The sequence below is a fragment of the Suricata suricatta genome, chromosome 17, assembly GCF_006229205.1.
Source record: "Suricata suricatta isolate VVHF042 chromosome 17, meerkat_22Aug2017_6uvM2_HiC, whole genome shotgun sequence".
Classification (NCBI taxonomy): domain Eukaryota; kingdom Metazoa; phylum Chordata; class Mammalia; order Carnivora; family Herpestidae; genus Suricata; species Suricata suricatta.
The window spans coordinates 53,180,901-53,206,245 of NC_043716.1; the positions used below are offsets into that span (position 1 = coordinate 53,180,901).

Below are 25,345 nucleotides of genomic sequence, written 5' to 3' on the forward strand. Positions count from 1 at the left end.
GTGTGTGTGTGTGTGTGTGTGTGTGTGTGTAGGGGACGGAGCCTTTGTGTGTGTGTGTGTGCGTGTGTGTGTAAGGGATGGAACCTTGTGTGTGTGTGCGTGTGTGTGTGTGTGTGTGTGTAAGGGACAGAGCCTGGGGGGCTTCCGTCAGAGCTGCCCTCCAGCCGGAGGGGAGTTGGTGGTGCGGAGCCGGCAGGGGTCCTCTGTCCCTGGGCCTGCCCGCTTCCTGGAGAGCCAGCTGAGCCTGCTGCCACGGGAGTGACAGGTGTCCCTTCTCTCTGCAGACCCAGCACTACTTCCTGCTCTGCTTCTTGCTCAAATTCAGCCTCACGGTCAGCTCGTGCCTCATCTGCTTTGGCTTCACGCTGCAGAGCTTCTGTGACAGCTCCCGGGCCCGCAACCTCACCAACTGCTCCTCCATCATGCTGAGCAGGTGGGTCCTGAGCCCGCCCCCCTCCCCCCACCCCTACTTTCCTGGGGCCCGGCGGGGGCTGAGTCCACCCCTTGTTTTGGCAGTCATGCCGACACAGCTCCGGCCTGGTTTGACGACTTTGCCAACGGGCTGCTGACGGCCCAGAAGCTCACTGCGGCCCTGACTGTCCTACACACGGGTGAGGGCTCCCAGGGAGGGGCTGATGGTGTGGCTGGAGGGGCACTGTGGGGGCGAGGCCTTGGCCGGTGGCAAGTCTGACCCCTCCCGCCTTACTGACCCTGTTTTCTCCAGTCTTCATTTCTATCACCCACGTGCATCGCACCAAGCCCCTGTGGAGAAAGAGCCCCTTGACAAACCTCTGGTGGGCCATGACGGTGCCTGTGGTGTGAGTACCTCCGGGCGGAGGGGGGGGAGGGGCAGGGGACTTTGACAAGACTAGGGCTTGAAGGTAGGGGTTGAGCCAGAGGTTGAATGCTGTCCCCCTTGAGGTAGCCGCACTGGGGAAAGCAGGGCGGGGGGCAAGAAGAGCCAAGTTCACGCAGAGCTGTCACTGCCTCCTGCAGTCTGCTGGGGCAGGTGGTCCAGACGGCCGTGGACCTGCAGCTGTGGACGCACAGGGACAGCCGTGTCCACTTCGGCCTGGAGGATGTGCCCCTGCTGACATGGCTCCTGGGCTGCCTCTCCCTGGTCCTTGTGGTGGTTACCAACGAGATCGTGAAGCTGCATGAGATTCGGTGAGCCACCAACGGGGCCCTCCCTCGGGGGGCAGGCGTGTTCCCGAAGCCTGTCCCTTTCCGGGCACTGTTCCCCCACTGCCCGCTGCCCGCACCTCCCTCCTTCTCTGGAGTCCCTGCCCTGTTCGCGGTCTGGGGTTCTGTCCTAACCTCTGCTTTCATCTCCTGCCCCACCAGGGTCCGGGTTCGCTACCAGAAGCGACAGAAACTGCAGTTTGAAACGAAGCTGGGCATGAACTCCCCCTTCTGAGCCATTGGCCACAGTGGCCATAGTTGCCCTGGTCCCGGGGGTAAAGCCAGACCAGTTCCTGAGTCTGGGGAGTTGGGATCGTGAAGGTTTCAGGGTTCCCTCTCGCGCCCCATGGCACCGGAGGCCCGGCTCTGCGTCAGACTCAGCCGCCGTCCTGACCCCCAGGGCTCACCGTGGCCTCAGCATCAGGACAGTCTGGTTTTGAATGTATGACCTAGTGCACTTAGTAGAGAGGCCCTTAGCCCCCTCCAACTGTGGGCTGCCCCCCTCTTTGGGGGCTCTTAACCCAGGGCCCTCTGCTCTTGGGTCTCCGGGCAGAGCCATGAACTGTGGGGCCAGGACCTCAGGGGCAGCAGCCACGGGAGGTCCGGACAGGCCACTGTCAAAGGCAGCAGTGGTGGTGCATCCTCCCTGCGCTCCAACCTGTCTTCCTGGGGTACGGGCCTGGGTGTGGCTGAGTGTTTCTCCCCCTTCCTTCCTCCACGGGGGAGCTTCACGCTCAGACCGGAAGATGAAGACCCCCACTGGCCTTGGCGCCTCTTCCTGTGCTGCCTTCAGGCTGGCCTTGAGCCTCGGTCTTGGGGGCGCGGCCCAGGGCTCCTCTTAGCCCCCTGCCCTAGTTCTCCTGTGAGAATATTTTTACTGGTGTATATTTTTTACTGGAAATGAGCCTTTTAGGAATGAATGTAGACTGGTTTGTATTAAAACTTGTAAATTGCTTAAGAAAAAAAAAATCTGTGGCTGGTCCATGAGGCAGCCACCAAGGGGCCCACCCAAGACCTTGGCTGGTGAGGGAGCCCCGAAAGCGAGGGGAGGGCCCAAGCCTTCCTCCTTCCACACTGGCAAGAGCCCTCAGGTCTGGCTCAGGTGAGAACCCTGGGCCCGGAGGTACACAACACAGATCCAAACACACAGCCCGATCATGTGGAATGACACTTTCATTGGTGTTAGTTGGGAGAAGAGGTTAATGGTTACAGAGCCGGGGCCTGGGCCAACCCAGGTCAGGCTGCCAGCCCCGAGGTGGGCAGTGGGCACTCTTGCTGTGATCCGAAGCCCCTTCCCCTGTGCCCTCAGGTGCTTATAGATAGAATAAATTCCATTTAAAATATATGGATTTCTCTCTGCTTAAAAAATAACATTTACAGTTGAAAAAGTTTGGACTTTGGGGATCTGTTAATCCCACCACCCCCACGCTGCCAGCTGTGCCTCACTAGGGCAGGGGCAGGGGCTGGCCTGGGCACTGCCACCACCGCTGACAGCAAGCCCCCGGCTGCCTATTTACATGTCCTGTGTACCCCTGCGGGGACGGGGCAGACGCACAGCTTTCAGAGTGCCAGGACGGCACAGCAGAGCAGGTGTGAGCAGGTCCTCGGCACAGGGACTTGAGACGCTGGAGGTGGCGGGAGGGTGGAGGACGCTCTTACCAGGGTCCCTGTCCACGGGGGCAGGGCTGTCTGGTCAGATTACACAGCGGGAGGGAGCCCTGCTGACAGGTGAGGTTCTGACAGGTCCCCTCAGCTTGTCATGGGAGACCGCCCCCTGAAGCTGCAGTGCTGAAGGGCCACTGGCCTGTCACAGCAGGGGGGGGACCCTGCTTGGGGGGAGGGTGCAAAGGCAACAGACGCCGAAGGTCCCGACGGGCACTGCTGAAGGCCACCAGAGGGTCTCAATCCAGCATGGCATCCAGCTGGTCGGCCAGGGCATCAAACATGGTGCTGATGTCATCCAGAATGTGCTTGGTGGAGGGTCCGGGAGGGCTGGAGCGGGGGAAGGACGGGGTCGGATCAGAATGCACCCCCTTGGCCCTGGGCGGGAAGGGGGTGCCCCTTGCTTCTCCTGGCCTGCCGGGGCAGCAGGCGCTACTGTCCCTTAAGAACTCCAGGGCCCAGGAGGAAGTGGTGTGCTCCAGCCCCACGTGCCTCTAAGTGGTGGTCCCCAGGATTCCCCACAGGCCACGTCTGGGGAACTTCAGAACCTGGGCTCCTCCTGTTTTAATAGGGGTGGCCCTGGCCCTAAGGATCTGTCTGGGGGACCTCCCCACCTCCAGTGATCCCAGGACCCCACGGAAGCGGATTCAGGAGGAGCTGTTCCTTCGCTACAGCCTTCTCTCCCTCCCTGGCCGCCCAGCACCCAGGACCCCTCACCCTTCTCGTTCCTCTGTGCCAATGCTCTTCTCTGCGGCCCGTAATGCAGCTGCCAGGGATGAGCTGGTCTGTTCCAGTCTCTGCTGGGCCCGGCCAGGGCCCACGGCTCCAGTGCTCTCAGGCCTTGGAGGGGGAACGGGGCGGGGGCCAAGCCGAGGAGCCAGCTTAGGGCCAGAAAATGCCAGCTGGGTACAGGCCACAGACACAGGCTTGGGGGCTGTTCCTGCAGAGACAAAAAAGGGTGGCCATGACTTGGCTGGGCTTGACACAAGGCTTGTCAACAGTGCCCCCGCGCCCCCCAAGACCCTGCCTCATACCTGCACCTGGCACCTTGATGAGGGCGGCGGGGGAAGCTGAGGGCTCCGTCTCCCCATGCCGCCGACTCCCCGCCGAGTTTTCCAGAGCAGGCCCGGGGCAGGGGGGCGCAGGGGGCTGGGCTGGGGAGCTGGAAGAAAGAGGGGCTGGAGCTCCCTGAGTTGGAAGGCTACTAGGGTCAGGCCGGGGAGGGCTGGGAGAAGCTGAGGAAGGAGCCTCACTGGGGGGCTGGGAGGGCAGGGGGGCAGAGGGGCTGGGTGTGGCACTGGCCACTCCGAAGGCCAGAAGTGCCGTCTGCAGTGGCTCTCTTTCCCGGCATTTGGGCCTCCGCTTAACAGTGTCTGACTCTGTGAGGTTGAAATCAAGGCCAGCGGGCACAGGCGTCTCCCGCGGTGGGGGGCCAGCTGGCTTCGGCCGCTGTTTGATAGTCAGGTTCCCCTCTTCGGCAAACGGGAGCCCTTCCCCTGAGCTGCCCCGAGATGGGGGTGTCCCCTCAGGTCCTGGCTCCTCCTCCTCTGTGTCCGACACGGGGCCAGCTGGGGCAGGTGGGCTGGGGGGCTCTGATGGGCCGGTTGGTTCACTTAGTGTTCGCCTTCGGGGCACAGAGGCCCCCTCCTTGGGCCCTGGGCTTCCATCTAGTGGAGGCGGCTCGGCGGTGGGGCCGGAGACGGAGCTGAGGCGTTTCGGAGGTGGGGGCGGGGGGCCTTTGCGTCGGGCACGAAGGGCAAAGGACTGGCTGCGGGGAGCCCCTCGAGCTGGCGTCGGGCTGGGGCTGGTCCGAGCTAGAGCACTGCGTCCCGGGCGCCGAGTGAGGGTGGCGTAGCTCCCCAAGGCACTGCCCACTGGCCCTTCAGCCTCTCCCTCTGCTTCCCCTTCAGTGGGGCCGGGGCGGCTGAGGCTATGGGACCGGCGCTTGGGCCGAGGTGGGTCAGGAGGAGTGGCGGGGGGACCAGCCAAGTAGGAGAAGGCACGAGGTGCGCCAGGAGGTGGCCCTGGGGCTGGGCTGGAGGGCGAGCCCTGGGGATACATAAAAACATAAGGGGGAGGGCCTTGGCCAGGAAGTGGGGAACAAAGCTTAGGGGGCCGTTCTGTGCCCTCCGGAAGGTTCCTCTCCTGCAGGGTGCTGGAATCTCCACCATTGGGCTGGGGGGCAGGCTGTTCCTGTGAGTGCCCGGATCCTCGTGAGCGTGCTCCAATGCTCTCCTGACTGGGAGAGCGGGCAGGGGGCAGGGGGAGCGGCTCAGGGCCACCCCCAGCCATGGCTGCCTGTAGCTCTGGGCTCAGCTCACTGCCCTGAAAAGTGAGGAGGCGCGGGCCCCCTGCAGCCGGACCGTCCCCATTCTCCAGGCCCTCGATGGCCATCAGCTCCGGGCCTCTGGCTAGACGGCGGCCGCCTTCGGCTGGGCCATCCCCCTGCAGCAGGCCCCGCCGCAGCTCGGCCAGCCGCTTCACTCCCAGCATCAGCTTCTTCTGATGACCTGAGATGGGACGGGTCGAGGCAACAGGGTTAGTGGGGGCTGCCAACGGTCACCTTAGATGCTCCTGGACCTCGTTCTCCCTTCCAGGCCTGACCCCTGAAAAGTTTTTGAGACCCTGGGAGGCACGCGGGGGCCTGGCCCGAAGGCCCCAGGGTCCTCACCGAGCTTGTTGACCCCGATCTCTTGCAGCTCCTCCCAGGTGAGGTCGGCCACCAGCCCCATGGAGTCGTAGCCACTGCTCACCAGCTGCTTGTGGTACTGCGGCAGCCCCAGCGCGCATAGCCACTCCAGCAGGTCCGCCTGGAAAAGGACCCCAGTGGAGCCGGGTCCCCAGCCAGCCTCAGCCCCCAAGCCAGGAGGGGCCCACACAGCCACGGCCGGAGATGGGCGCAGGCGCCAGCCACCTGCTTACCGGGATGTAGCTGGGCAGCCACTCGGCGATGCTGAGCTGAGCGATCTCTGAGGCGATCTTCTTCCTGTGCCCAGGCTTGGTCACCCCGATGGCCGTCAGGTCCTGCCACACAGACCCGTGCCGTTAGGTCCCCTCCGGTACCCACTGGGCCCTCTGCTGCCCTCCTGCTGTGGCACCTACCTCAGGCGTCATACGGCTGATGGTTGGCACATCGTAGCCAGCCTGCAGGAAGTGGGCGGTGTAGCCTTCCAGCTGAAACTCACTCAGCCAGTTATGAATGGCCTGTGCATCCTGTGGCGTGCGAGCAGAGAGTGAAGTTAACAGAGCGGGGTCTATGGAGCAAAAGCCGAGTCTGGGGCCCAGCCATCAGCCCCAGCCTCCCCTAGGGGCCCGGCCAGAGCCGGGCTGGGGTCCATACTGAGGCCCATCCCACCCCGGGCCCACGGCCCGTTTCCCGGTCAGGGAGTCACACCTTTCCCTCCAGCAGCTGCTCCGGCCTCACGTCCTGGGTGAAGAGCTGTTCCCCAGAGTGGTAGGTGACCAGAGAGTGGTGATTCAGGTTGTCTTGAAAAGGGAACGAAATGGAATCAGGGGCGGCAGGATGGAGGAGGGCCGCCCGGGTACCACTTACCCTTCCTACCTGCCAGGGACGGGGGGTGCAGTCCTGGCAACACCTGGTCCTCTCCGGGGGAAGGCAGAGGCTAGAGACAGGACAAGAGCAACTCAGCACGTGGGGAAGCTGACAGCGGGGCGTAGGACTCTGTCCTGGCCTCCATGCCCCCTCCCTCCTACCTGAGCGTTCTCAATAAGAAGGCCAGTGCCATGGCCATTGGTGCCCTCGGAACTCTGCCCGCTGCCGGCACTGCGGATGCTGCCCACGCTGCCCTCGCTGCCCACACTGTTCCTGTCACCTGCTGCAGGGGTGCAAGCAACGGGCTTAGAGCCCCAGTTGGCCTGAGCAACAGCTGACTGGCAGCTTGCCAAGGCCGGACGCCCACCCCGGTGCCCAGCATCGCCCTCTGGGAGGATGTACCTGGGCTGTCTGGGCTGAGGCCCACCCGAGGGAGCTGGCCATAGGTCAGAGAGTGCAGAGGGTCGTCGGCAGGGGGCTGCTGGGTCCGAGAGAAGCCTGGGCGGAGGGGGGTGGGCACCGATGGGAGGCGAGGTGCAAGGACTCCCACTCGCTTGCTGACCACTTCCACGATGCCTGGGGGAAAGTAGCCCACACGGTCCGCGCCCCTCTGGCTCTCATGGATGTGGCCCTTCCAGCGGCCGTCGGGATGTTGCTCAAGCACCTAAGGCAGAGGGGCATGCGGGGTGCTGGCATCAACCACTTCCCGCACCAGGCAGAGGCAGGCAGCTAGCCCTATAGCTACGGTCCGGCTTTTCCTCTCCCCACAAGGAGCTGACGCCCAAGCGCACCCACGGTTCTGCCCTTCCTGCCAGCATCCTGCCCAATGCACCTGCACCGAGTCCTCACCGTGATGACATCCCCTGCCCGGACATTGAGAGCAGTGGGATCATGGAGGTTCCAGAAATCCTTGAGTGCTCGGACCTTCAGGATCCCCGAGGCCTCTGAGAGAAGATGCAGGGCTGGCATCATCTGAGGGTCCTTAGGGTGTCTTCCCGCCCCCCCTGTCCCTTTCACGACCCTCCCCCAGGTTCCTGCTACAGCAGTCCCCGGAGCAGCCCCACGATTGGGAGTGTGACCTCTTGCTCCTGGGACATTGCTCCTGCTCCACTTCCTAGTACCCACTGGAGTGGCTCTGCCCTCTCCCCCTGCCCCCCGCCCCCGCTCCAGGCTGGGTCTCCTGACCTCACACACGCTCACCTCGCAGCAGCTGCTTGATTTCTCGGCTGGCCTGGGAAGTGGTGAACTGATTCACGATGTCCAGTGCTGTCTGGTTATACGTGTTCCGAATGTTCACATCCACCCCGCCCTGCGGGCACAGTGTGAGCACACACTAAGAACTTCGATTGCCACTTCCCCCAGTGCTCATGACCACCCAGGATGTAAACAGTACCTACTGCTTTCAAATTTTACAGAGGAAGAAGTGGAAGCTTAGACATATAGGCTCAGGGATGAGCTCAAGGTCATTCAGCAAGTGACCGGCAGAAGTGGGGCTTGAACCAGGTCTGTCTGCTCTCCAGGTGCAAGGCCAGTGCCTACCCAAGCACCACACTGTGGGTGGAGACCCCCTCCCATATGCCGGGTGCCTGGGTGCCCACACTTACCTCCAGGAGCAGCCGGACTACCTCGGTCTTGCCGTACAGTGCTGCCTCGTGGAGGGCTGTGCCTGTCTTGGTCTGGCGGTTGATCTCGATCCCAGCTCTCAGGAGCTGCCTGTGGAGTGGGGGAGTGGGGGGCGAGTCACAGGGGTGGTGAGGGCAAGAGAGGAAGCAGGCTGCTCAAGGCTGGGAGAGTGATCCAGAGCGAGAGTGAAGAGGGCGGCAGGGCACCGAGGGGACATCACCCATTCCATGGGAAGGGGATGAGGAAGGGGGAAGGGGGCAGTGGGTACCTGATGACCTCTCTGTGGCCATTCTTGGCAGCCAAGTGCAGGGGCGTGGTGTAGTTGGGGTCACACGGGTCCTTGGCCTCACCCTCCAGCAGCGCCACACACAAGTGACTGTTGAGTAGCAGCTGTGCCACCTGCAGCAACCAGCACCCAGGTAGGGCTTCCTCCCGGGACCCCACGGGGGCTCGCGCCCTAGCACCCTAAAGGCTGCAGGCCTCACCTTGAGCCGCCCAAACTCGCAGGCCAGATCCAGGGGCGTCTTCTTTGCCTTGTTGACCAGACACGGGTTGGACTGATGCTGGAGGAGCATTTCTGACTGGGGTGGAGGGAGCGGAGGGAGGTGTCTGGCCTGGCCAGCTTACCGCCCACCCCCACGCCCCCTGCCCCTGGCCCCAGCGCCCCTGTGGGCAAAAGGCTCTCATACCACTTCATAGTGTCCATACTGGGCAGCCAGATGCAGCGGGATCTGCCCGTCCAGCGAGGCGGCGTTGACGGCCGCAGAGGCCCGCAGCAGCAGCCTCACCGGCTCCAGCCGGCCCTGCCAGGCTGCGTAGTGCAGCGGACGCATGCCTGCAGGAGGGAAGGCGGATCGGAGGAGGAGGTCCCGGGATGCGCTGGGGTCAGGGGAGGGAACTGAGCATACTGTAGGCCCACCCTGGCTGGAGGGGGAGACGGACCCAAGGGAAGGGATGATACTCTGGCCAGGGAGATGTCTGATCGTATGGGGCTCAAGCCAGAATCCCACCTTGCCCACCATGGGTGCTTCCTCACGACAGGAAGGTAACCTCGGCCACCTCATCTGGATGATGGGGTGTTAGTATCACCCACTACCCCCAGAAGGCTGTGATGATTAAAGAGGTAAAGCCTTTGCAGGCCAGAGAAGCTGTGCCAACACGTGATAGCATTGCTAGGGGGTAGCAGGAGCAAACTCTGACCACAGGGTCTGGCTAGGGGACACACCGGGGTCTCACCATTGCTGTCTTTGATGTCAACGGTGGCCTGAGCTTCTAGCAGCAAGGCTATGAGCTCCAGGCTGCCCCCCAAGGCGGCATGATGGAGAGCAGAGAACCTGAGGTGGTGGGACACAGGGCAGGGGTGTCAGCGAGCAGTCCCCCAGCCTCCAAATCCTGGTCTTCCACACTAGACTCATCCCGGAGGCTGGCAGGGGTGAGTTACTTGCCCACTGTGCCCCCGCTCCCCAACCCTGCCAGCCCTGCCGTGGGAGCGCAGAGCAGCGGGGCTCCAGCATGAAAGGGCTCAGTGTCTGGGCTGAGAGGCCTGTTTGTCTGGCCTCCCCCCCTCAGCCAGCGCAGGGGAGGGGGCCGTGGGAGCAGGAGCCCGCGGGCTCCTACCCTCTGGGGAGAAAAAGGGGGCCTAGCAGGAATGTGACCCAGGAGGCCCCTCAGAGAGGCACTGGGGCTCCCTCCCTGTGCTCACTCCACAGGCAGGAGGGTGGGCAGAGACCGGAGTGCTCAGCGAACACCATTCAAGGGCCAAGTTTGCGAGGGGAAGGGACTCTAGGGCCCGGGGCTTTCCCCTGACCCCTCCCCCACCCCACAGCTCTTGAGACTCACCCGTCAGCGTCCTGGTAGTTGACATTGAGTCTCTTCGTGGAGCCCAGGAGCTCTAGGGGATCAGAGCAGAAAGCATCAGGACACACGAGAGTGATCAATCCGTCCTCACCTGCATCCTAACCGATGCTCCCTCCCCACCCAGCTCCCCAGTCCAGCTGACCTCTGGGTGTGCAAGAAAGCATCTGCCCCATGGCCCTTCTGTGGCCCTGGCCCTGTGGTTCCCCACCCGGCCCGCTGGCCCATCGGCTTGAGGGCACCCAGTGCGGGGAGCTGCTGCGGCAGTGGCCTGGCTTCCCTGGGCCCCCAGCCCAGCTTGTTTATAGAGCCAAAGGGGGCGGGAGCGGGGGGGGGGGGGCTGGCATGCCGTGCCATCAATGGACAGGCCCACGAACGCATGGTTAGCATTCCTGCCTGCAAGGGCTAAGGAGTGTCTCATTGTCTCGCTGGGCCGAGGGGGCTGCGAGAGAAAGGAGAGGGGCCCTGGATGCTGGAGGGTTGCAGGGCAGATGACAGGACTGGGCTCAAGCCCAGGGGCATCCCCGAGTGGAGTGTGGTGAAGAAGGTGGCATCAGACAGAACCTGCACTGTGCCGGGCTCTGCCATGTCTTGGCTGTGGGACCCTGAGGGAGTCACTTAACCTGTCGGGCTTAGTGTCCTCATCTGTAAAATGGGCCAATCATGGACCCGGCTCACCAGGGTTGTGAGGATAATGCCTGACCCTGGTCCACACGGCAAAGACGGGAGCCATTGCCCTTTAGGCCTCCTTACACGTTAGCCATGATGGCCCACACGCTGTCCTCCCGCAAAACTGGTACGGTCCCCCCGCTGGCTCCTCTCAGGGTGATAACTGCTGATTCTGCACCCACAGGCTCCCAGCAGAGATGGTCATGCCCTGGGCACAGGGCTCTCTACTGGGTGTGGCCAGAGAGGCCATGGGCATGGGCAGGATGCTGGTTCATCCCCGTCAGGAATGGTGTGCTCTGGGCACAGGCCAGGGCACAGGAGGGGGCGGCCCTCGATGAGCTCTGGGAGAGGAAGGGGAGTGTCTGTCACAGGCGGGCTCCTGCCTCCTGTTGGAACCCACCCATGCTGGGAAGGAGGAGGCCTGGCTCAACCCAGGCTGGGCAGGGTGCCAGCATGCTGGTCCAGGCCTGCCCTCCAGGCCCTGGTGGGCCCCTGAATACCCCAGCAAGACAGGGCTTCATTCCAACAGGGAGGGACCAACGCAGTAGTGAGGAGCATGGGGTGGGAAGAGAGGCGGCAGCGACGTTTAGGGCTGAACCGAAGTAAGCTATGCACTAGGCGGAAAAGGTAAACACACAGCTGGGCAGTGACAGAAGAGGAGAGGGGGTGAGGACTGCTAGAAAGACACACAGGCCTCCAAGCCTTCCTCTTGGCCCCTTGGAAAGTCCTTGTCACACAGAACCATTCAAGGCGACAGAAAGGAAAGGGGCTTTAGAAGCAGGAAGCGTGTGGTTCAAATTCTCCCCCCTACTGGCTGCGCGACCCTGGCCAGCCAGGGCACCTCTCTGAGCTTCGGTGAAGACGCCGGGGGTCAGCAGGGAGGACACACGAAAAGTCCCTCCAGCTGCTGCCAGCCTGGACAGTCCGGAATGGGGTAGCTCAGTGGTGAGATACAGCCCCTCCGGGGAGTGGCAGGACAATGTGACCGGAGGGACAGGAACAGGGGCAGGGCCAGGCTGGGTGGCTCTGTTCTTTCCAGAACAATGGCCGGAAAGGCGGTGGGGGAGAGGCTCAGAGTGACTGGGCTTGGGACCTTGGCTGGAGGGCGGGGGGTCCTGGTTCCTGGCGGTGGCTCCGAGCATTTCCCCTGTATCACAATCCGCTTCCCCGGCCTAGCCCTGGGGGTGGAAGGGGCGCTCCTGATTTAGGCTCAGCCAGAGGATGTGAGCTCAGGGGGCCACCCTCGGCCCACTCCGTTTCCGCTGGCCAGAGAAGAAGGCAGCTCAGAAAAGGGGGCGGGGGGGAGAGAAAGGGCAGGGGTAAGGCCAGGGCAGCAGCTCCTCTCTGCTCCCAGCCACCTGCTCCTTTAAGAGGACCTGGGAGGGCAGGGAATGCCAAAGTGCCAGAGACCAGCTATCAAATGGAGGCCGAGAGGGAGCATCTCTCTCTGGCCAGCCAGAAGGTTCTAGCCACCCACCAGAAGGAAAAAGGGGAGCCCTGACACCTCCCTTCCCATCAGTTGCTTCTGCCTCACTGTGATACGGAGTAGGAGTTTCCAGCCCCTCTTCTGAGAACTGCGTTAGAGGCACCTGGCGACCGTTTGGATTTGCAGAGTCACCAGATCTCTATGACGATTCTCATTCGGAGGAAGAACCGGGAGTCGGCACTTTCAAAACAATCACTGGGTAATTTTGAGGGGGCAGCCGAGTGCGGGAGCAGAGAAGAGAGGACAGAGACTCTGATTCACCACATAAGGGCTGTGCGACCTTGGGCAAATCACTAACCCTCTCTGAGTGTCAGTTTCCTTATCTGTAAAGTAGATATAGAAACACCCATCTCACAGGGAATTGAAGGATTATAACATCTCATAAACTGTAGGTAGGGTCTGTAAACATCACCTTGTGATCTCCTTTTTGGACCAGACTTCCCAGCTTCTCAGTGGACCGGGAGGGGCGGCTCAGTGCCTCATAAGGAGGTCCGGGACACTGTCACTCTACGCCCACGCCTGCGTTCTGTACAAGTTCCCTTGGGGGCTGAGAGCAGGGATCTCTTCCCCCACAGACATTTTCTCTGGGGCACAGGGCACCTTCCCAGAGCCCAGGAGCGTGGCTGTGAAGTTCCCGCCACCAGCCTACAGACCCCACCCACTTGCCCTTCTGAGGGCCTCACTTTGAGGCCCCAGAGCTGTGAGGCCAGCAGCAGCTCAACCAAGGCCCTACTGGGCAGGTCGCCAAAAACAACACAGAGGTGAGGGGAGGAGGGGGAGTGGCTCCTATTCTTGGGCCTCTAGGGCCCTCCCAGGACCTCCTTAGCACCTTCCTTCCATCTGCTCAACCTGTATCTACTTCCCCAGAGCACACGGGCCACTCCCTGCGTGCCCACTCCGCCCCCCCCCCCCCCCCCCCCCCCCCCCCCCCCCCCCCCCCCCCCCCCCCGCCAGCCACTATCTCCATCTCCCCATACCTTGGGTCTCCTGCCTTGGTGTGCAATGGGGTGCACACACACGTGCACAACTCCCAGGCCCTTCAAATCTATCCTTCTGGCACCGCAAATTCCCAGGTGTGGGTGAGGATAATTAGATATCTTCACACAGTCTGGGGGTCCCTTCCTGTGCGCAGGCCCAGGACCCTGAGGGAGCCTTCCCTCCCCAAGTCCCAAACTGGTGGCAGGGGCTACCTTCTGCCCCTGCAGGTCTAGGAACTCGGGACAAGTCCAGTGTCCTCCTGGGAAAGCTCAGAAAGCTTGCCCTGAAGCCCAGAGGTCCACTCTCCTTAGGGGCGTGGGGTGGGGAGGGGTCTCACCACAGAGGTACCCAAGACATGGGGCTCAAGTGTGGCCACCCATGCATAGAGCCCCTGTAACCGTCAAGACTAGAGACCCCAAGCTTTGGAGAAACCTCTAGAAAGTTAGCCTTGGTCACACCTCCCTCTCCCTCACTCAGGGGATACAGGCAGATAAATCCAGAGGAAAAGCGCGTTAGCAAGAGCTGAAATAGTAGTGAACTTTGTTTTAAAGCAGTAGAGGTCTCTTTTTAAAAGCCATCTTACAAGCCTCCCCATTATGCGAACACAGATGCAGAGAGCTGGGGGGTGGAGTCGGAGTTCTAGCTCTTGGGTCTTTCCCAAACCACTGCCGGAAATCTGGGGGTTCCAAAGAATACATCGGAAAAACCACCTGCCAAAGGCAACTCCATGAGGGCAGGAATTTCAGTCTGTTCATTCATTGCTATGGCCCAGTGCGCCTTGAAGAGAGCCTGGTACACAGCAACACTCAAAAAAACCTTGAATGAACATACTTCGACCCTTTTACTTGACAGGTGAGGAAACTGAGGCCCAGAGAAGTTAGGTGATTTGCCTAAGGATACACAGTAAGGGGGTGACCCAACTTCCTCTCTGGCTCTCCCACAGAGGCATTCCTTGTACAGAATAAGACAGTCCTCCTACTTAAGTCCCTAGGTCACAGTGATCCCCAAGCCTCTCTCTCTGTGGCCTGAGCACTCAGGGGAGGGTCTCAGCTAGACAGTCACCCCACCAAGCACTCACTTGTTTTTGCAGCCTTGACTTTAGCCACCAGTTTCTGCACACCAGTCACATCTCCGTTCTTGACAGCGAGGATCAGGTCCTGTTCACGACCCATTCTGGTCCCTAGGCTGGGATCTGGGATCGGGAGTCCGGGGCAGAGGCAGGAAAACTTTAGGTGTAAGCCAAGGTCTCAGGGTACCATGCTTTGGCCCTATGGAGGGCCAGGTGTCCTGGGGGAGTATGTCTGGTGTCCCAGGCAGTGGGCTTCTTGTTAGGCACAGATGGGTACTCCCTCAAGGTCTCTCGTGAGCTGCCACCACAAGCAGGAAAACCGATCTGTGAGGGGGCGGAGGCTGTGTGGCAATCTGGACAGATATCTGCTTGCAGCGTCTGGCGGCCCAGGGGTGGGCTGGGGCTGGGCACGCCGATCTTCCCAGCGTGGCTCAGGACCACCGGCGCCCACCCAGAGAGCAGCCAGCATTCCCTCGGGCCTCGGGCAGCAGCAGTGGACAAATCTCAAGGGTCTGGAAAAGGTGCAGTGCCTCTGCTGAAGGCGGGGCCAGGCCTGCAATGGTCCCAGAAGTGGGGCTCAGAAGAAGAGGAAGACAGGGATTCCAGGGAGCCCCCAAACCACCCTAGCTGCCCTTTTGAGTCAAGGAAGGGCCAAGCTGCTCAAAGCGGGGAGACAGCTGCCAGGCATGAGAGCAGTATTTGGGGGGAGGAGGTGAATTTCTGGGAGGGGGAGGCTGAGTCACTGAGGCCCCAGGGCACCAGGCAGCACCTCAACCTGGGGGCAGGAGGGGCCCTGGCAGCACACTGGGGCAGGCTGGGCCAGCAGCCTGTTCTCCACAGCCTGGGGCTCTGACACCCACAGACAACTGGTGGGCCAGGAGGTGGAGCCTGGAAGGGTCAGGCAGGCAGACACGCAGGGGTCACTCCCTGTGGAAGGTGTCTGCCCCCAGATTCCTCCCAAGCTAAGCCTTACTGTAATAGCTGGGTGGCCTAGCCCCAGGCTCTTTATGAATTCAAAGGGTGGGGTGGAGAGCTTATTACTCCCCATTTCTGGCCGGGGTCTGCCTGCCGGACAGGGAGGCTTTACAGCACCTGTTGCTGACCCATCCTCACCCCTCGTGCGGGATGAGGAAGCAGCTGGGCAGGGAACAGAGACAAGAGCTGGGGCACTGTTGGAAAATGGGGCTACCTGGCCCCCCAAGCCTGAACCTGAGGCCCGGAGCTCCAACTTCGCTGTAGAAAAGCTTACGTCAGTTTTCAGTGGCCAAGAATTTGTTGCCCGAGTCCTGTGGCATGAGACCCGCGCAGGCCTGGGGCCCTAGCTGGGGTCTTCTTACTCCCAGAACGTCTCAAGCACAACCCAGATGGCACTCCTGCTCTTGTCCGCAGCCGACAGGGGAGGAGGGCGCCCCTGGTAGCGCTTGGGGTCGGGCTGGCTCCCCCGCCCCCCGGAATGCCCGTCCAGCGCCGCGCAAACCCCCAACCCAGCCCAAGCCAGGCCGACCCGGGGAACAAAGCGGCAGGAGCGACCGGGAGAGCCAAGCGACGGAGGGATTGATGCGTGAGGACGGAACACGGGCGCGAGGAGAACGGAAGGAGCAGAGACGAAGGCGCCCGCCGATCGCGAAAAAAAGTTAGTTTGTACCCGCCCTCAAAGGTGCTGACCCCCAGCGCAGGCCCCTCAGTCTCACCTCTCCCAGCTGCCCAGCCGGGGGTCCGGGTGGCCTGGCTCGGTCCCTGGCACTCTGGACCGTGGCTCCCACTGCCCCCCTTAGCCCCTTTCTCCTCCCTCTCACTCCTTTTCCAAGGCCGGCTCGGCGCCTCCCGCAGGAAATCCCGCCCCTCCCCCCCGCCCTCCCGCCGGATCGGGAGCGGAGGGACCGTCCCGGCCGCGCAGTCGGACTGTCAGTCAGAGCCTGCGGTCCCGCCCCCATCCGTGCCACGCCCCGCCCCCAAACGCTTTCGTCCGCCCGGGCTCGCTGGACGGGTCAGCGCATGCGCCCAGGTGAACGGGTAGGGTAGGGGGTGAGTGCGCGAAACGGTGTCCGTTTGCGAAGCCGCCGCGACCTGGGGCTCTAGAGTTCAGACCTAAGAGTGAGATGCCCTGTTTATGACTGGGTGGGAGAGAAGACATTATGTGAAGGGGTCTAGAAACCGAGACCTGGGGACCCCACTTGGGAAGCCCCTTCCTTTTCGCCCTTCGCCCCTTCTGGGTCTCCTACGATGACCTCCTCCCACGACCAGATTGGCCGACCCACAGCCTCTGGTTAGAGCAATGGTGCCACCTAGCGGACCATGTCGGAGCGGTCTACGGTGGCTGCTGCGGGGACCCCAGCCTCCAGGAGGTGCTAATGACGAGCTGGAGAGGAGCTTCAGCACCATCGTGGGCCGGACAGCTCCTCCCGCCCCCGGCCCGGGAAACCGGGCTTCGGAGCCCCTCGGAAGGGACTCAGCGGAAGACCTAGAAGGAACTCCGAACCTACCCAGTCCGCATCAGACAGCCCCCGATGGCTAGTCTGCGAGGCTGGAATGCGGGAACCCTCCACTCTCCCTTCTCTAAACTGTCCATTCTTCTCTCCTTGTCCAGCCTGAGTGGTGGAGACTAAGCGGCCCAGGGCTAAGGAGGGGAAGGAAGGTCACTCATTTATCCATTCTACACTCTCAGACGCCGGATTCCTCAATTTTACCAGAGGAGCCGAGGGGAGGGCTGGGGAGGAGAGGAGCTCCTAAAAATCCAGAAACCTGCAATCTCTCTGTCCCCGGAATCGAGACACAAGTTTATTGGCAGCACTAGGACAGCCCAGGAGGTGGGAAGCCAGTTGGTTGAGCCCGGAGCTACACCAGGATCCACGGGCGCTAGGGCCCCGCGGAGTTCCGGCGGGGGGCGGGCCGAGGGCGGTGCGCGCGCAGCCGCAGACCTCGGCCCGATGGAGCCCCAGCCCGCCGAGGTGGAGGTTCCCGCCGGGCGCGTGCTCAGGTGCGGTCCGGCCTAGGGAGGCGCGGGTCACGCGGAAAGGGCGTCGGGAAGGGGGACGGGAGTCCCGGACGGGGCCGAGCGGCCCCGACTGCGCGCCGCTGACCCGACGTCCCTTCCTTCTCCAGTGCCCGGGAGCTCCTCGCCGCCCGCTCGCGGTCCCAGAAGCTGCCTCCGCGCTCGCATGGGCCCAAGGACTTCCTCCCCGACGGCTCGGCGGCCCAGGCCGAGCGGCTGCGCCAGTGTCGCGAGGAGCTCTGGCAGCTGCTGGCGGAGGAGCGCGTGGAGCGCCTGTAAGGGGGGCGGGCCGGGGCGGGGCCGGGACAGGCGGGGCGGCCGGATCGCGTAGACGCGAATTCGCGGGTGGACTTAGACCGACTCCTCCCCACTCTTCGCCAGGGGCAGTTTGGTGACTGCCGAGTGGAGACCGGAAGGGGGCTTCGTGGAATTGAAGTCTCCAGCGGTGAGTTGCCGGGCTCAGGCAGAGGGACCCGCCTTCTCTGCCTTCCTGGCTCCCTTGTGACATTTGCAATGGGTCCTACACAGGGTAAATTCTGGCAGACCATGGGCTTCTCAGAGCAGGGCCGGCAGCGGCTTCACCCCGAAGAGGCCTTATATCTGCTGGAGTGTGTGAGTGGGGCCCCTGGGGGAGGAGGGAGGGTTGGGACCAAGGAACCGAAAGGACACGATTTTATTGGAGAAAAAGTGTAGACACAACTGAGTATTCAAGAAGCTTGTGGGGCACCTGGGTGGCTCAATCGATTGAGCGTCCGACTTCAGCTCGGGTCATGGTCTCACCGTTTGTGGGTTGGAGCCCCGCATCGGGCTCTGTGCTGACAGCTCAGAGCCTGGAGCCTGCTTCAGACTGTGCCTCCCTCTCATTCTCTGCCCACCCCCAGCTCATGCTTTGTCCCTCTCAGTCTCAAAAATGAATAAACGTTAAAAAAAAAAAAAGAAGCTTGTAACCTGAATTCCAGAACTGGAGACAAGAATACCATGTAGAGAGCCGGGATTCCAGTCCAAATCAGTGGTGCTCCCTTCTTTCCTAGTTGGCCATATTCTTGCTGTGATGCTGGGGGTGGGGAGGGGGAGAGGGCACCCATATGTCACATCCTGGAAGTTGCCTCACTGGGTGTGCCACCAAAGCCGCAAAGTGAGATGTTGACCCCACTTCCAGGGCTCCATCCAGCTTCTCCACCAAGACCTGCCACTGTCTATTCAGGAGGCCTACCAGCTCCTGCTCACTGAGGACACTGTGACTTTCCTGCAGTACCAGGTATCTGCCACCCTCTCCCAGGAGAGGAGCCACCCACCTGCTAAGTCAGCGAGGAATTATAAGTACCCTTGAGGTTCTAGGCAGGACAGGCAAGGGCTCTGCGGTCATGGTGCTTGCATCCTAGTGGTGGCAGTGGGGAACAAGTGAGCAAGCAATTGAGAGATTGACTTCACAGAACCAAAGGCTAGGAAGAAGACAAAGCAGGGTAAGAGCCCAAGTCTAGAGACAAATGGGGACATCGTGAGCACACGGGTGGTTCCTAAAACCACAAGGCTGTATGGGAGTGTGGCCAGAGTAGAGAGCTGTCGGAGACCTGGAGCACTCCAGTGTGAGGAGATTGGGGGATAGGGGTGGGAGGATAAGGAACCGGAAACAGAAACTGAGGGGCGTCTGACAGCACAGGAGAAAACCCAGGAGGGGCGGTATCACAGAGGCCAAGAGGAGGACGAAGTGGTTGGCTGCGTTGAAGGCTGCTGAGAGCCCAAGCAGGATGGGGCGCTCCTGTATGCGTCTCTCTGATGTGGCCCTTAGAACACAAGGATGGGCATGTGGCTCTTTACCAAAGGCCGCTCCTACCCTACCCCTGTCAGTGGAGGTGTAGGGCAGAGTGCAGGGGCTGGGGGTGGGCTGTCTACCACCTTTGCCACCTTCTTGTTCCCACTGTAGCCAGGAGCTTCACTCTCGGCAGCTTTGGTATAACGTTCTAGGGTGTAGTTCTTTTCCTGCTTCATCAGCTGTTGTTTTTTTGGCGGGGAGGATTTTGTGTTTAAATCAAGAAAGTGTTAAATGTCATTTGTGCCCAGAGTAAATAAAGTAAGCAAGAGACAAGAATTCAGAGACCGAGACCTTCCTTTGGGGAGGGTGTGTATAATGGAGTGCGGCCCAGCCCATGCCTGGGTTTGGAATCGGGGTGTGCAGGAGGGGCAGGGGAGGGGGTGTGGGGAATGGCTCCTGGTGAGAGGAACCGTTTGGTGTTTTCAAAAGTAGACGTCTGGTCTTTACTTTTTCCCCGTTAGGTCTTCAGCCACCTGAAGAGACTGGGCTATGTGGTTCGACGATTCCAACCAAGGTAAATGCCGATCGCCTCTCCCTCCTCCTCGTTCTAGTCCTGGGAGCTGGTAGACAAGCCCCAGGGTGGACAGTGGCCTCCCCCTGGCGGGAGCTGCAGCTCCCTGGACTTGGGCTGGGGACCTCTGTTGGAAATGCCTTGTTGAGAGGCGTGTTGGGACAAGTTTGGGTCATTTCAGTTTATCCCAGGCTATCACATTCCACAGATAACAAGTGAACACTTCCAGTTCCTGAAAGGTCCCTGGCATGTAGCTGTAGTACCGGAACATTCTGTGCCTTAGTAGGCGTGCAGGCAGGTTCGGTGAGGGCGTGCCTGAACGAAGGGCCAAGTGAGGAATTAACAGTTGAGTCGGGTCTCACATACCTTTTGCTGTTAGATGTTCATTCTTTCTGGGGCCTCTAAAGATCATCACCTTAGTAGCCTAGCACTGCTAAGAGTTACAGAGATCATCAGCCTAAGGGTGGAAACTGGTACAGCCTTTGCTGTTTCACAGTACGTCACGAAAGCTCCAGAACAGACATGTCCTTTAGGTCCTGAAAGTGGGATGTATGCTAAGGAAATGTTCACAGGTGTGTGCATGAGTTCACCTGGGGGAACGTTCAGTCACTCGATAATACTTGTTGATCACTTACTGGGTGCCAGGCCTGCGCTCATTGCTGAAGGAAAGCAAAATCACTGTCCCCACAGAATTTGCATTTAGCGGGGAGCTTACACGAAACGTCATCAGTTTGCAAAATGGGTGAACCTGGAAACATCGTGTGAGTTCAGCGGGGAAGGCACAGTCCCACAAAGTAGAATTTATCCCTTAGAATGGCACTGTCCGGTAGAACTTTCTGCAGTGATAAGAACAAATATTCTGTGTCTATCTATGCCATCCAACATATGTGGCTTTGCAACTGTGGAACTGAATTTTTTTTTAAATTTTCGTGGATTTAAATTTAACCGTAATAGCTCTTTGTGCCTACTGCTGGGTACCGTTTGGACAGGGAAGCCTTAGCGCCATAAAAAATCATGGCAGGGAGAATGCGATCGTGGTCCGGGGCCTTGTCTGTAATATACATTCTTGAGTCTAAAAAAGATTAAACAGTAGTGTTTAGTACAACGTCATTTTTTTATAGGAAAAACATATGGAGGCAGTATGTGTGTTACAGGGGTATCTGTGGGTTTTTTTTTCATTTTTATTTTTCTGTATTTTCCAAGTTTTCTAGTTCTCTTGATTTTTCTCACCAGTGATTTCGTCATTTATTGCTGGCTCTGCAGGAGCCTGGGTTCCAGTAAGTCTCTGTTCAAAGGTGCCATTGGTGAGACCCAGAGGCCTGGGCAGAGAAGCGTGGGCAGGCCCCCGTGGTTGCCCCCATTTACCCCACTTGCAGGTCTGCCCAGGGCCTTTGTCTGGGCGTGGGGCTTTGACCCTGGCCCACTGACTTGTTCTCCTGGGCTAGTCCCTCACAAATTCCACTGGGAACTCGAGTGAGGAAGTCGATCTGATGCTTCCCCAATTCTCACCCCACAGCTCCATCCTGTCCCCTTATGAGAGACAGCTGAACTTGGATGGCAGTGCCCAGAGCTTGGAGGATCGGAATGGCAAGAGGAAGAGGAGGAGGAGGTCGAGCCCTCGGTAATGCTCCCCACATGGCCACCGCCCAGGGAGTTCAGGGGAGCGGAGCTGTTGAGGGCGTGCTTGTTTTGGGAACCCTGGAGAACAGCATTGTCTCAAGAGCTGGGTTTGGGCGGCTCCCTTGTAGAACCCTGGAGGCAGTAGGCACGCGTGGGACGTGTGCACGTCAGCAATCAGGAGCAGATGTGCTGCATTTCCTCCCCACGTCCCTCAGGTCCATTAATAAGAAGGCCAAGGCCCTGGAGAGTCCCCTACAGGGGGTGGATGAGACAACTGAGAGCCTGAGAACCTCCAGCCCACCTCCCTGCAACCAGAACAGCCGATGCCCAGAGGAGAAACCTCAGGAGTCGAGCCCTGTAAAGGGCCCAACGGACCCCGCTCCGCTTTTGGGATCCCTGCAGCCCTGGCCTGGCCTGGCCAGCGAGGGGGTGGGGCGCAGCCAGCAGAGTGGCAAAGTAGAGAATGGGGTTAAGGGGGTTTGTAAGCCACGCTGGAACTTTGAGCACATCTCCTTCCCCAACATGGCTTCAGACAGCCGCCACACCTTTCTGCTTGCCCCAGCCCCAGAGCTGCTCCCGGCGAACGTCGCGGGGCGGGAGACAGATGCTGAATCCTGGTGCCAGAAGCTGAACCAAAGGAAGGAGAAGCTCTCCAGGCGGGAACGGGAGCAACAAGCAGAGGCCCAGCGCTTCCGGGAGGATGTGAACGCAGATCCCGAGGTGCAGTGCTGCTCCAGCTGGCAGGAGTACAAGCAGCTGCTGCAGCGGAGGCACCTGCGGATCCGCCAGAGCCGCCCTCCACACCTGTGGGACCAGCCGGTCCACCCCTTGCTGAGTCCCGACCAGGCAGAGTCCCCAGGTACCCCCTCACCCTGCCATAGCCCCACAGGCCCCTGGCAGCTGAGGAATCCTAACACTTTGAAAGGGGGTATGGATTGGCCACGGCTAGTTGAGGCTTAAGGAAGATGGGACGGATAGAGCGGTCCGTGGAGTGGAACCCACAGGGACAGTCTTCTGGGAAGCAGCAAAAGGACCCACGTGGGAAGGTTTGGAAATGGCAGGTCTGTGTCCGGGGAGAGGCAAAGAGGAATGAAAACTACAACTATAGCCTTAAAAATAATAAGATGCATGTGGATGGCTCTGCCACCAGCTCGTTGTGGCCCCCAGTTCTCCCAGCTCTGCTAGAGGAGACGAGGAAGTGCCGTGTTGGCCGAATAAACGGAAGGCTAACCGGGTACACCCTTCATGTTGAAGGACAGGGAACCAAACACTGGGTGTTACATGGAAGTGACGAATGAGTAGATTCTCCTGAAACCAGTATTACACTATGTTAACCAACTAGAATTTAAATAAAAATTTGTAGGAAAAAAAATAGGGAGCTAACAGGGCAAGAACCATATTAACAGATTCGGAAGACTGTATGATCTTTATAAGAACATGAGAGATTCCAAGTAACTAGATTAGGGTTGCCAGATGAGTTCAATTTGAAGTTCAGAAAACCAGCTAATGTTTTTTTAGTGTAAGTATATTCCAGATATTGCATGGGACATGCTTATAACTTTTTTTAAAATCTGCCAAGTCTGGCAACCGTAAACTAGATGGCAGATTCAGAAATGTCAGAGGAGTCTGTAGATGGTGGACTTCCCTCCCCAACACCTTTTTTTTTAATGGTTATTTATTTATTTAGAGAGACAGAGCATGCTCACACGTGCACAAGCAGGGGAGGGGCAGAGAGAAAGAGATACACAATCTGAAGCAGGCTCCAGCTCTGTGCTGTCCGCACAGAGCCCAACATGGGGCTTGAACTCATGAACGACGAGATCATGACCTGAGCCGAAGTCAGACGTTGACAGAGCCACCCAGGCACCTCCCCTCCAACACCTTATTTTGACCTTATGTCCCTACAGCCACAGTCCTTCAGCAGATCTCTGTGCTGCAGACCACACACCTCGCTGATGGGGGTACATGGTGAGTTTCCAGTAGTGCCTGACTACACAGCACCTTGACTGCCAGCAGGAGTTGACAGCTGGGATTTGACTCCTGAAGTGGCACATGAGCTGGGCGATCATTCCAGGGACCCTTAGCCTGGCTGATACTCATGTGTGTCTAGGGAGAGGGCCGGATGAGTGTCAACAGGTAGATTTAGCCTGAGGGTTGAGACAGGCAGCGGAGCCTCCCTCTGCCCAAGTGGCATCACACAGTAGGACCTCGGTTCCCCTGGAGGAGGCCTCTTCCCGGAACTGGGGAAGGGAAAGCATGGCAGGGAAAGAAAAGGGGGAGGAATAGGAGATTCCCTGTTTCTTAAGGTTTCTCCCTCTGTCTTCAGGCTGCTGGAGAAGTCTGGAGGCTTGGAGATCAGCTTTGACATTTACCAGGCTGATGCCGTGGCCACATTCCGGAAAAATAACCCTGGCAAGCCCTACGCCCGGATGTGCATTAGTGGGTACGAGACCAATGAGCACTACCCTCAGGCTGCTGCCAGCTCTCTTGTAAACCAAGTGGACCTCCTCTCCATGTCCCTGGCCAGCCTGCCAATCTGAAAGGAACCAGAGGTCCAGAGAGCTGTGACTGACCCAGGGCCACACAGCCAGTTGGTGCTCCAGGACCAGAGCTTCCAAGTCCTCAGCCCTTATTCCTGGCATTTTTGGTAGTGTCTCTCCTGTGCCAATCCAGTGCCGGGCTCACCTAGTAGAAGGGATGTGAATCAGAGGAATTCACACGCCAAGAGTGGTGAGAACCTCACTTTTTCTAGCCCCCCTTACCGACCCGATGCTCTGGATTGCTCTTGGAGAACTTACCAGAGCCATGCAGTTTGCAGACAGGAGAGTCCAGTGCCAGACTTCTTGCACCCCCAACTCCTGTCTTACCATCTCCCTTCCCTGGTAGCCTCAGAGGGCTGGGGTCTCACAGCTTACGGTGGCCTATGTCCCTGTCTCAGTCCAACTTTATCCCTACAGATTTGACGAGCCAGTTCCAGACCTCTGGACCCTCAAGCGGTTGTCCTACCAGAGTGGGGATGTTCCTCTGATCTTTGCCCTGGTGGATCATGGAGACATCTCCTTCTACAGCTTCAGGGACTTCACGCTGCCCAGGGATCTGGAACACTGATCATGCCGCTCTGGCAGGGCATGGGACCTGCCCTGGAGAACCTGGACTGTCTACTCTCAGGGACCATCTCAGCTGCCTCCTATACCCAGACTCTGACCTGTAGCTTCAGGGGCTAGTCTGGGCCTTGGCCCTGGGTGTCTGATGCTTGCAGGAGAAAGATGCCATGCCCCTTACCTGGCTTCCATAGCCCCATGCCTGAGGTTGCTGTCTTGCAGCGATCCCCTTGGAACTCAGGACTAGATTTCAGAGACCCAGCGGGTGGGGCAGAAGAGAGGACTCTGTGCCTTTAAACGAGAGGGTGCCTGCTTCGTGCGAAAAAGCCAAAGCCATTAAAAAATAGATCCCTTTTCTGCTGTGGCTGGAGATAGTGAATGAGTCCCCAGCCTGAGCCTGGGAGTATGGAGCTCTCCCTCCTTCCTCTGGTCCCTGGGGAGCTGTCACCTCTGCTTTGCACACCCACGGAGGGCGACGAGGCTTTCTCCGGTGCGGTGCGGAAGGGAAGAGAAATACCCGAGAGGGCAAGAACGCGACCCCGCACCTTTGTCAGGGCCTGCAACAAGGGGACAGGAAGTCACAGACCCAGTCCGCTTGGCTTACTGCACGGCAGTCCGAGGAGGGAGGCTGGCCCCCAGCGGACCTTCCCTGAACGCAGCCGCATGGGTGTAGAAGGGGGGCGGAGAGGCGCCATGTCGGTGTGACTTGAACCCTGGCGGCGTCTGAGTCGTACTGTGGAGCGTGCTACCCGTGTCCCCGACCTCCGCGCCCCTTCCGCTCCAGCGTCGTGGCTCCAACCCGCTCCCCCGTAGCGCTAAAAACTCTGGTCAGTGTTGCTGTCTGTCTTGGGGCATCGGGTGCTTTCTTGCTTCAGCAGCGACTCGGAGGACGGGGATCCCGGCCTGGAGCCCGCTCCGAGGAGGAAGCGTCTCGCGGCGATATCCCCGTCCCCAGGCCACCACTTTCTGGGGTCCCGAAAGCTGGCCCCTGTCAGCCGCTCACCCGCTCTAGTGGGCTGGTCATTCTCGGGAAGAGCTGGCCTGGCCACGCTCGTCCCGCAGCCGCTTTGGGCTGGTGTGGGGGAGGGACGGCTCCCTTCTGCAGTCCCGCGGGGGAGGCTGCTACGGCAGAGGCGTGTCTCAGGGACTATTTACTCCTCCCGGGCGCGGCAGGACACTGGGCGCGCCGTGCGTCCTGAGTCCAGGTGCGCGCAGGTGAGGTCGGGGGGCGG

The 25,345-nt window shown here is 60.1% G+C and overlaps 3 protein-coding genes and 1 long non-coding RNA gene across 18 annotated transcripts in view; 3 read left to right on the forward strand and 1 right to left on the reverse strand.

Moving 5' to 3' along the window:
• The window catches only part of TMEM94 (transmembrane protein 94), a 34,222-nt gene extending 31,695 nt beyond the window's left edge, over positions 1–2,527 (forward strand). For all 12 annotated transcript variants that reach the window (XM_029927176.1, XM_029927182.1, XM_029927178.1 and 9 more), the window contains 5 exons: positions 285–433; positions 517–611; positions 725–818; positions 997–1,167; positions 1,345–2,527. In XM_029927176.1, coding sequence (XP_029783036.1) covers positions 285–433; positions 517–611; positions 725–818; positions 997–1,167; positions 1,345–1,417 — 582 coding nt within the window. In that variant the 3' untranslated portion in view covers positions 1,418–2,527. The remainder of the gene's footprint in view (positions 1–284; positions 434–516; positions 612–724; positions 819–996; positions 1,168–1,344) is intronic.
• CASKIN2 (CASK interacting protein 2) lies at positions 2,338–15,874 on the reverse strand. 3 transcript variants are annotated; one of them, XM_029927187.1, is made up of 20 exons: positions 15,768–15,874; positions 14,086–14,199; positions 9,860–9,911; positions 9,257–9,354; positions 8,710–8,855; positions 8,506–8,601; positions 8,289–8,419; positions 8,002–8,110; positions 7,598–7,706; positions 7,247–7,341; positions 6,800–7,061; positions 6,559–6,680; positions 6,407–6,467; positions 6,239–6,330; positions 5,947–6,057; positions 5,767–5,868; positions 5,516–5,654; positions 3,879–5,354; positions 3,562–3,784; positions 2,338–3,174 (listed from the first exon to the last, which is right to left on the reverse strand). In XM_029927187.1, exons 2-20 carry the CDS (start codon positions 14,177–14,179, stop codon positions 3,084–3,086), a joined length of 3,609 nt encoding a protein of 1,202 aa, XP_029783047.1. In that variant the 5' UTR covers positions 14,180–14,199; positions 15,768–15,874; the 3' UTR covers positions 2,338–3,083. The 3 variants fall into 3 exon arrangements, with proteins under 3 accessions (XP_029783047.1, XP_029783046.1, XP_029783048.1); XM_029927186.1 differs by having other exon boundaries at positions 14,086–14,629; XM_029927188.1 differs by lacking the exons at positions 14,086–14,199; positions 15,768–15,874 and adding an exon at positions 10,020–10,096.
• A 207-nt stretch (positions 15,875–16,081) lies between these two features.
• LOC115282749 lies at positions 16,082–16,650 on the forward strand. The gene is made up of 2 exons (XR_003904734.1): positions 16,082–16,170; positions 16,321–16,650. It is a non-coding gene; the product is annotated as an uncharacterized LOC115282749 (long non-coding RNA).
• A 319-nt stretch (positions 16,651–16,969) lies between these two features.
• Positions 16,970–24,470, forward strand: TSEN54 (tRNA splicing endonuclease subunit 54). 2 transcript variants are annotated; one of them, XM_029928900.1, is made up of 11 exons: positions 16,970–17,053; positions 17,179–17,343; positions 17,450–17,513; positions 17,597–17,680; positions 18,228–18,326; positions 19,343–19,395; positions 20,909–21,013; positions 21,228–21,871; positions 22,920–22,980; positions 23,339–23,455; positions 23,970–24,470. In XM_029928900.1, exons 1-11 carry the CDS (start codon positions 17,004–17,006, stop codon positions 24,118–24,120), a joined length of 1,593 nt encoding a protein of 530 aa, XP_029784760.1. In that variant the 5' UTR covers positions 16,970–17,003; the 3' UTR covers positions 24,121–24,470. The 2 variants fall into 2 exon arrangements, with proteins under 2 accessions (XP_029784760.1, XP_029784761.1); XM_029928901.1 differs by lacking the exon at positions 23,339–23,455 and having other exon boundaries at positions 23,970–24,049.
• Positions 24,471–25,345: the final 875 nt, after the last annotated feature.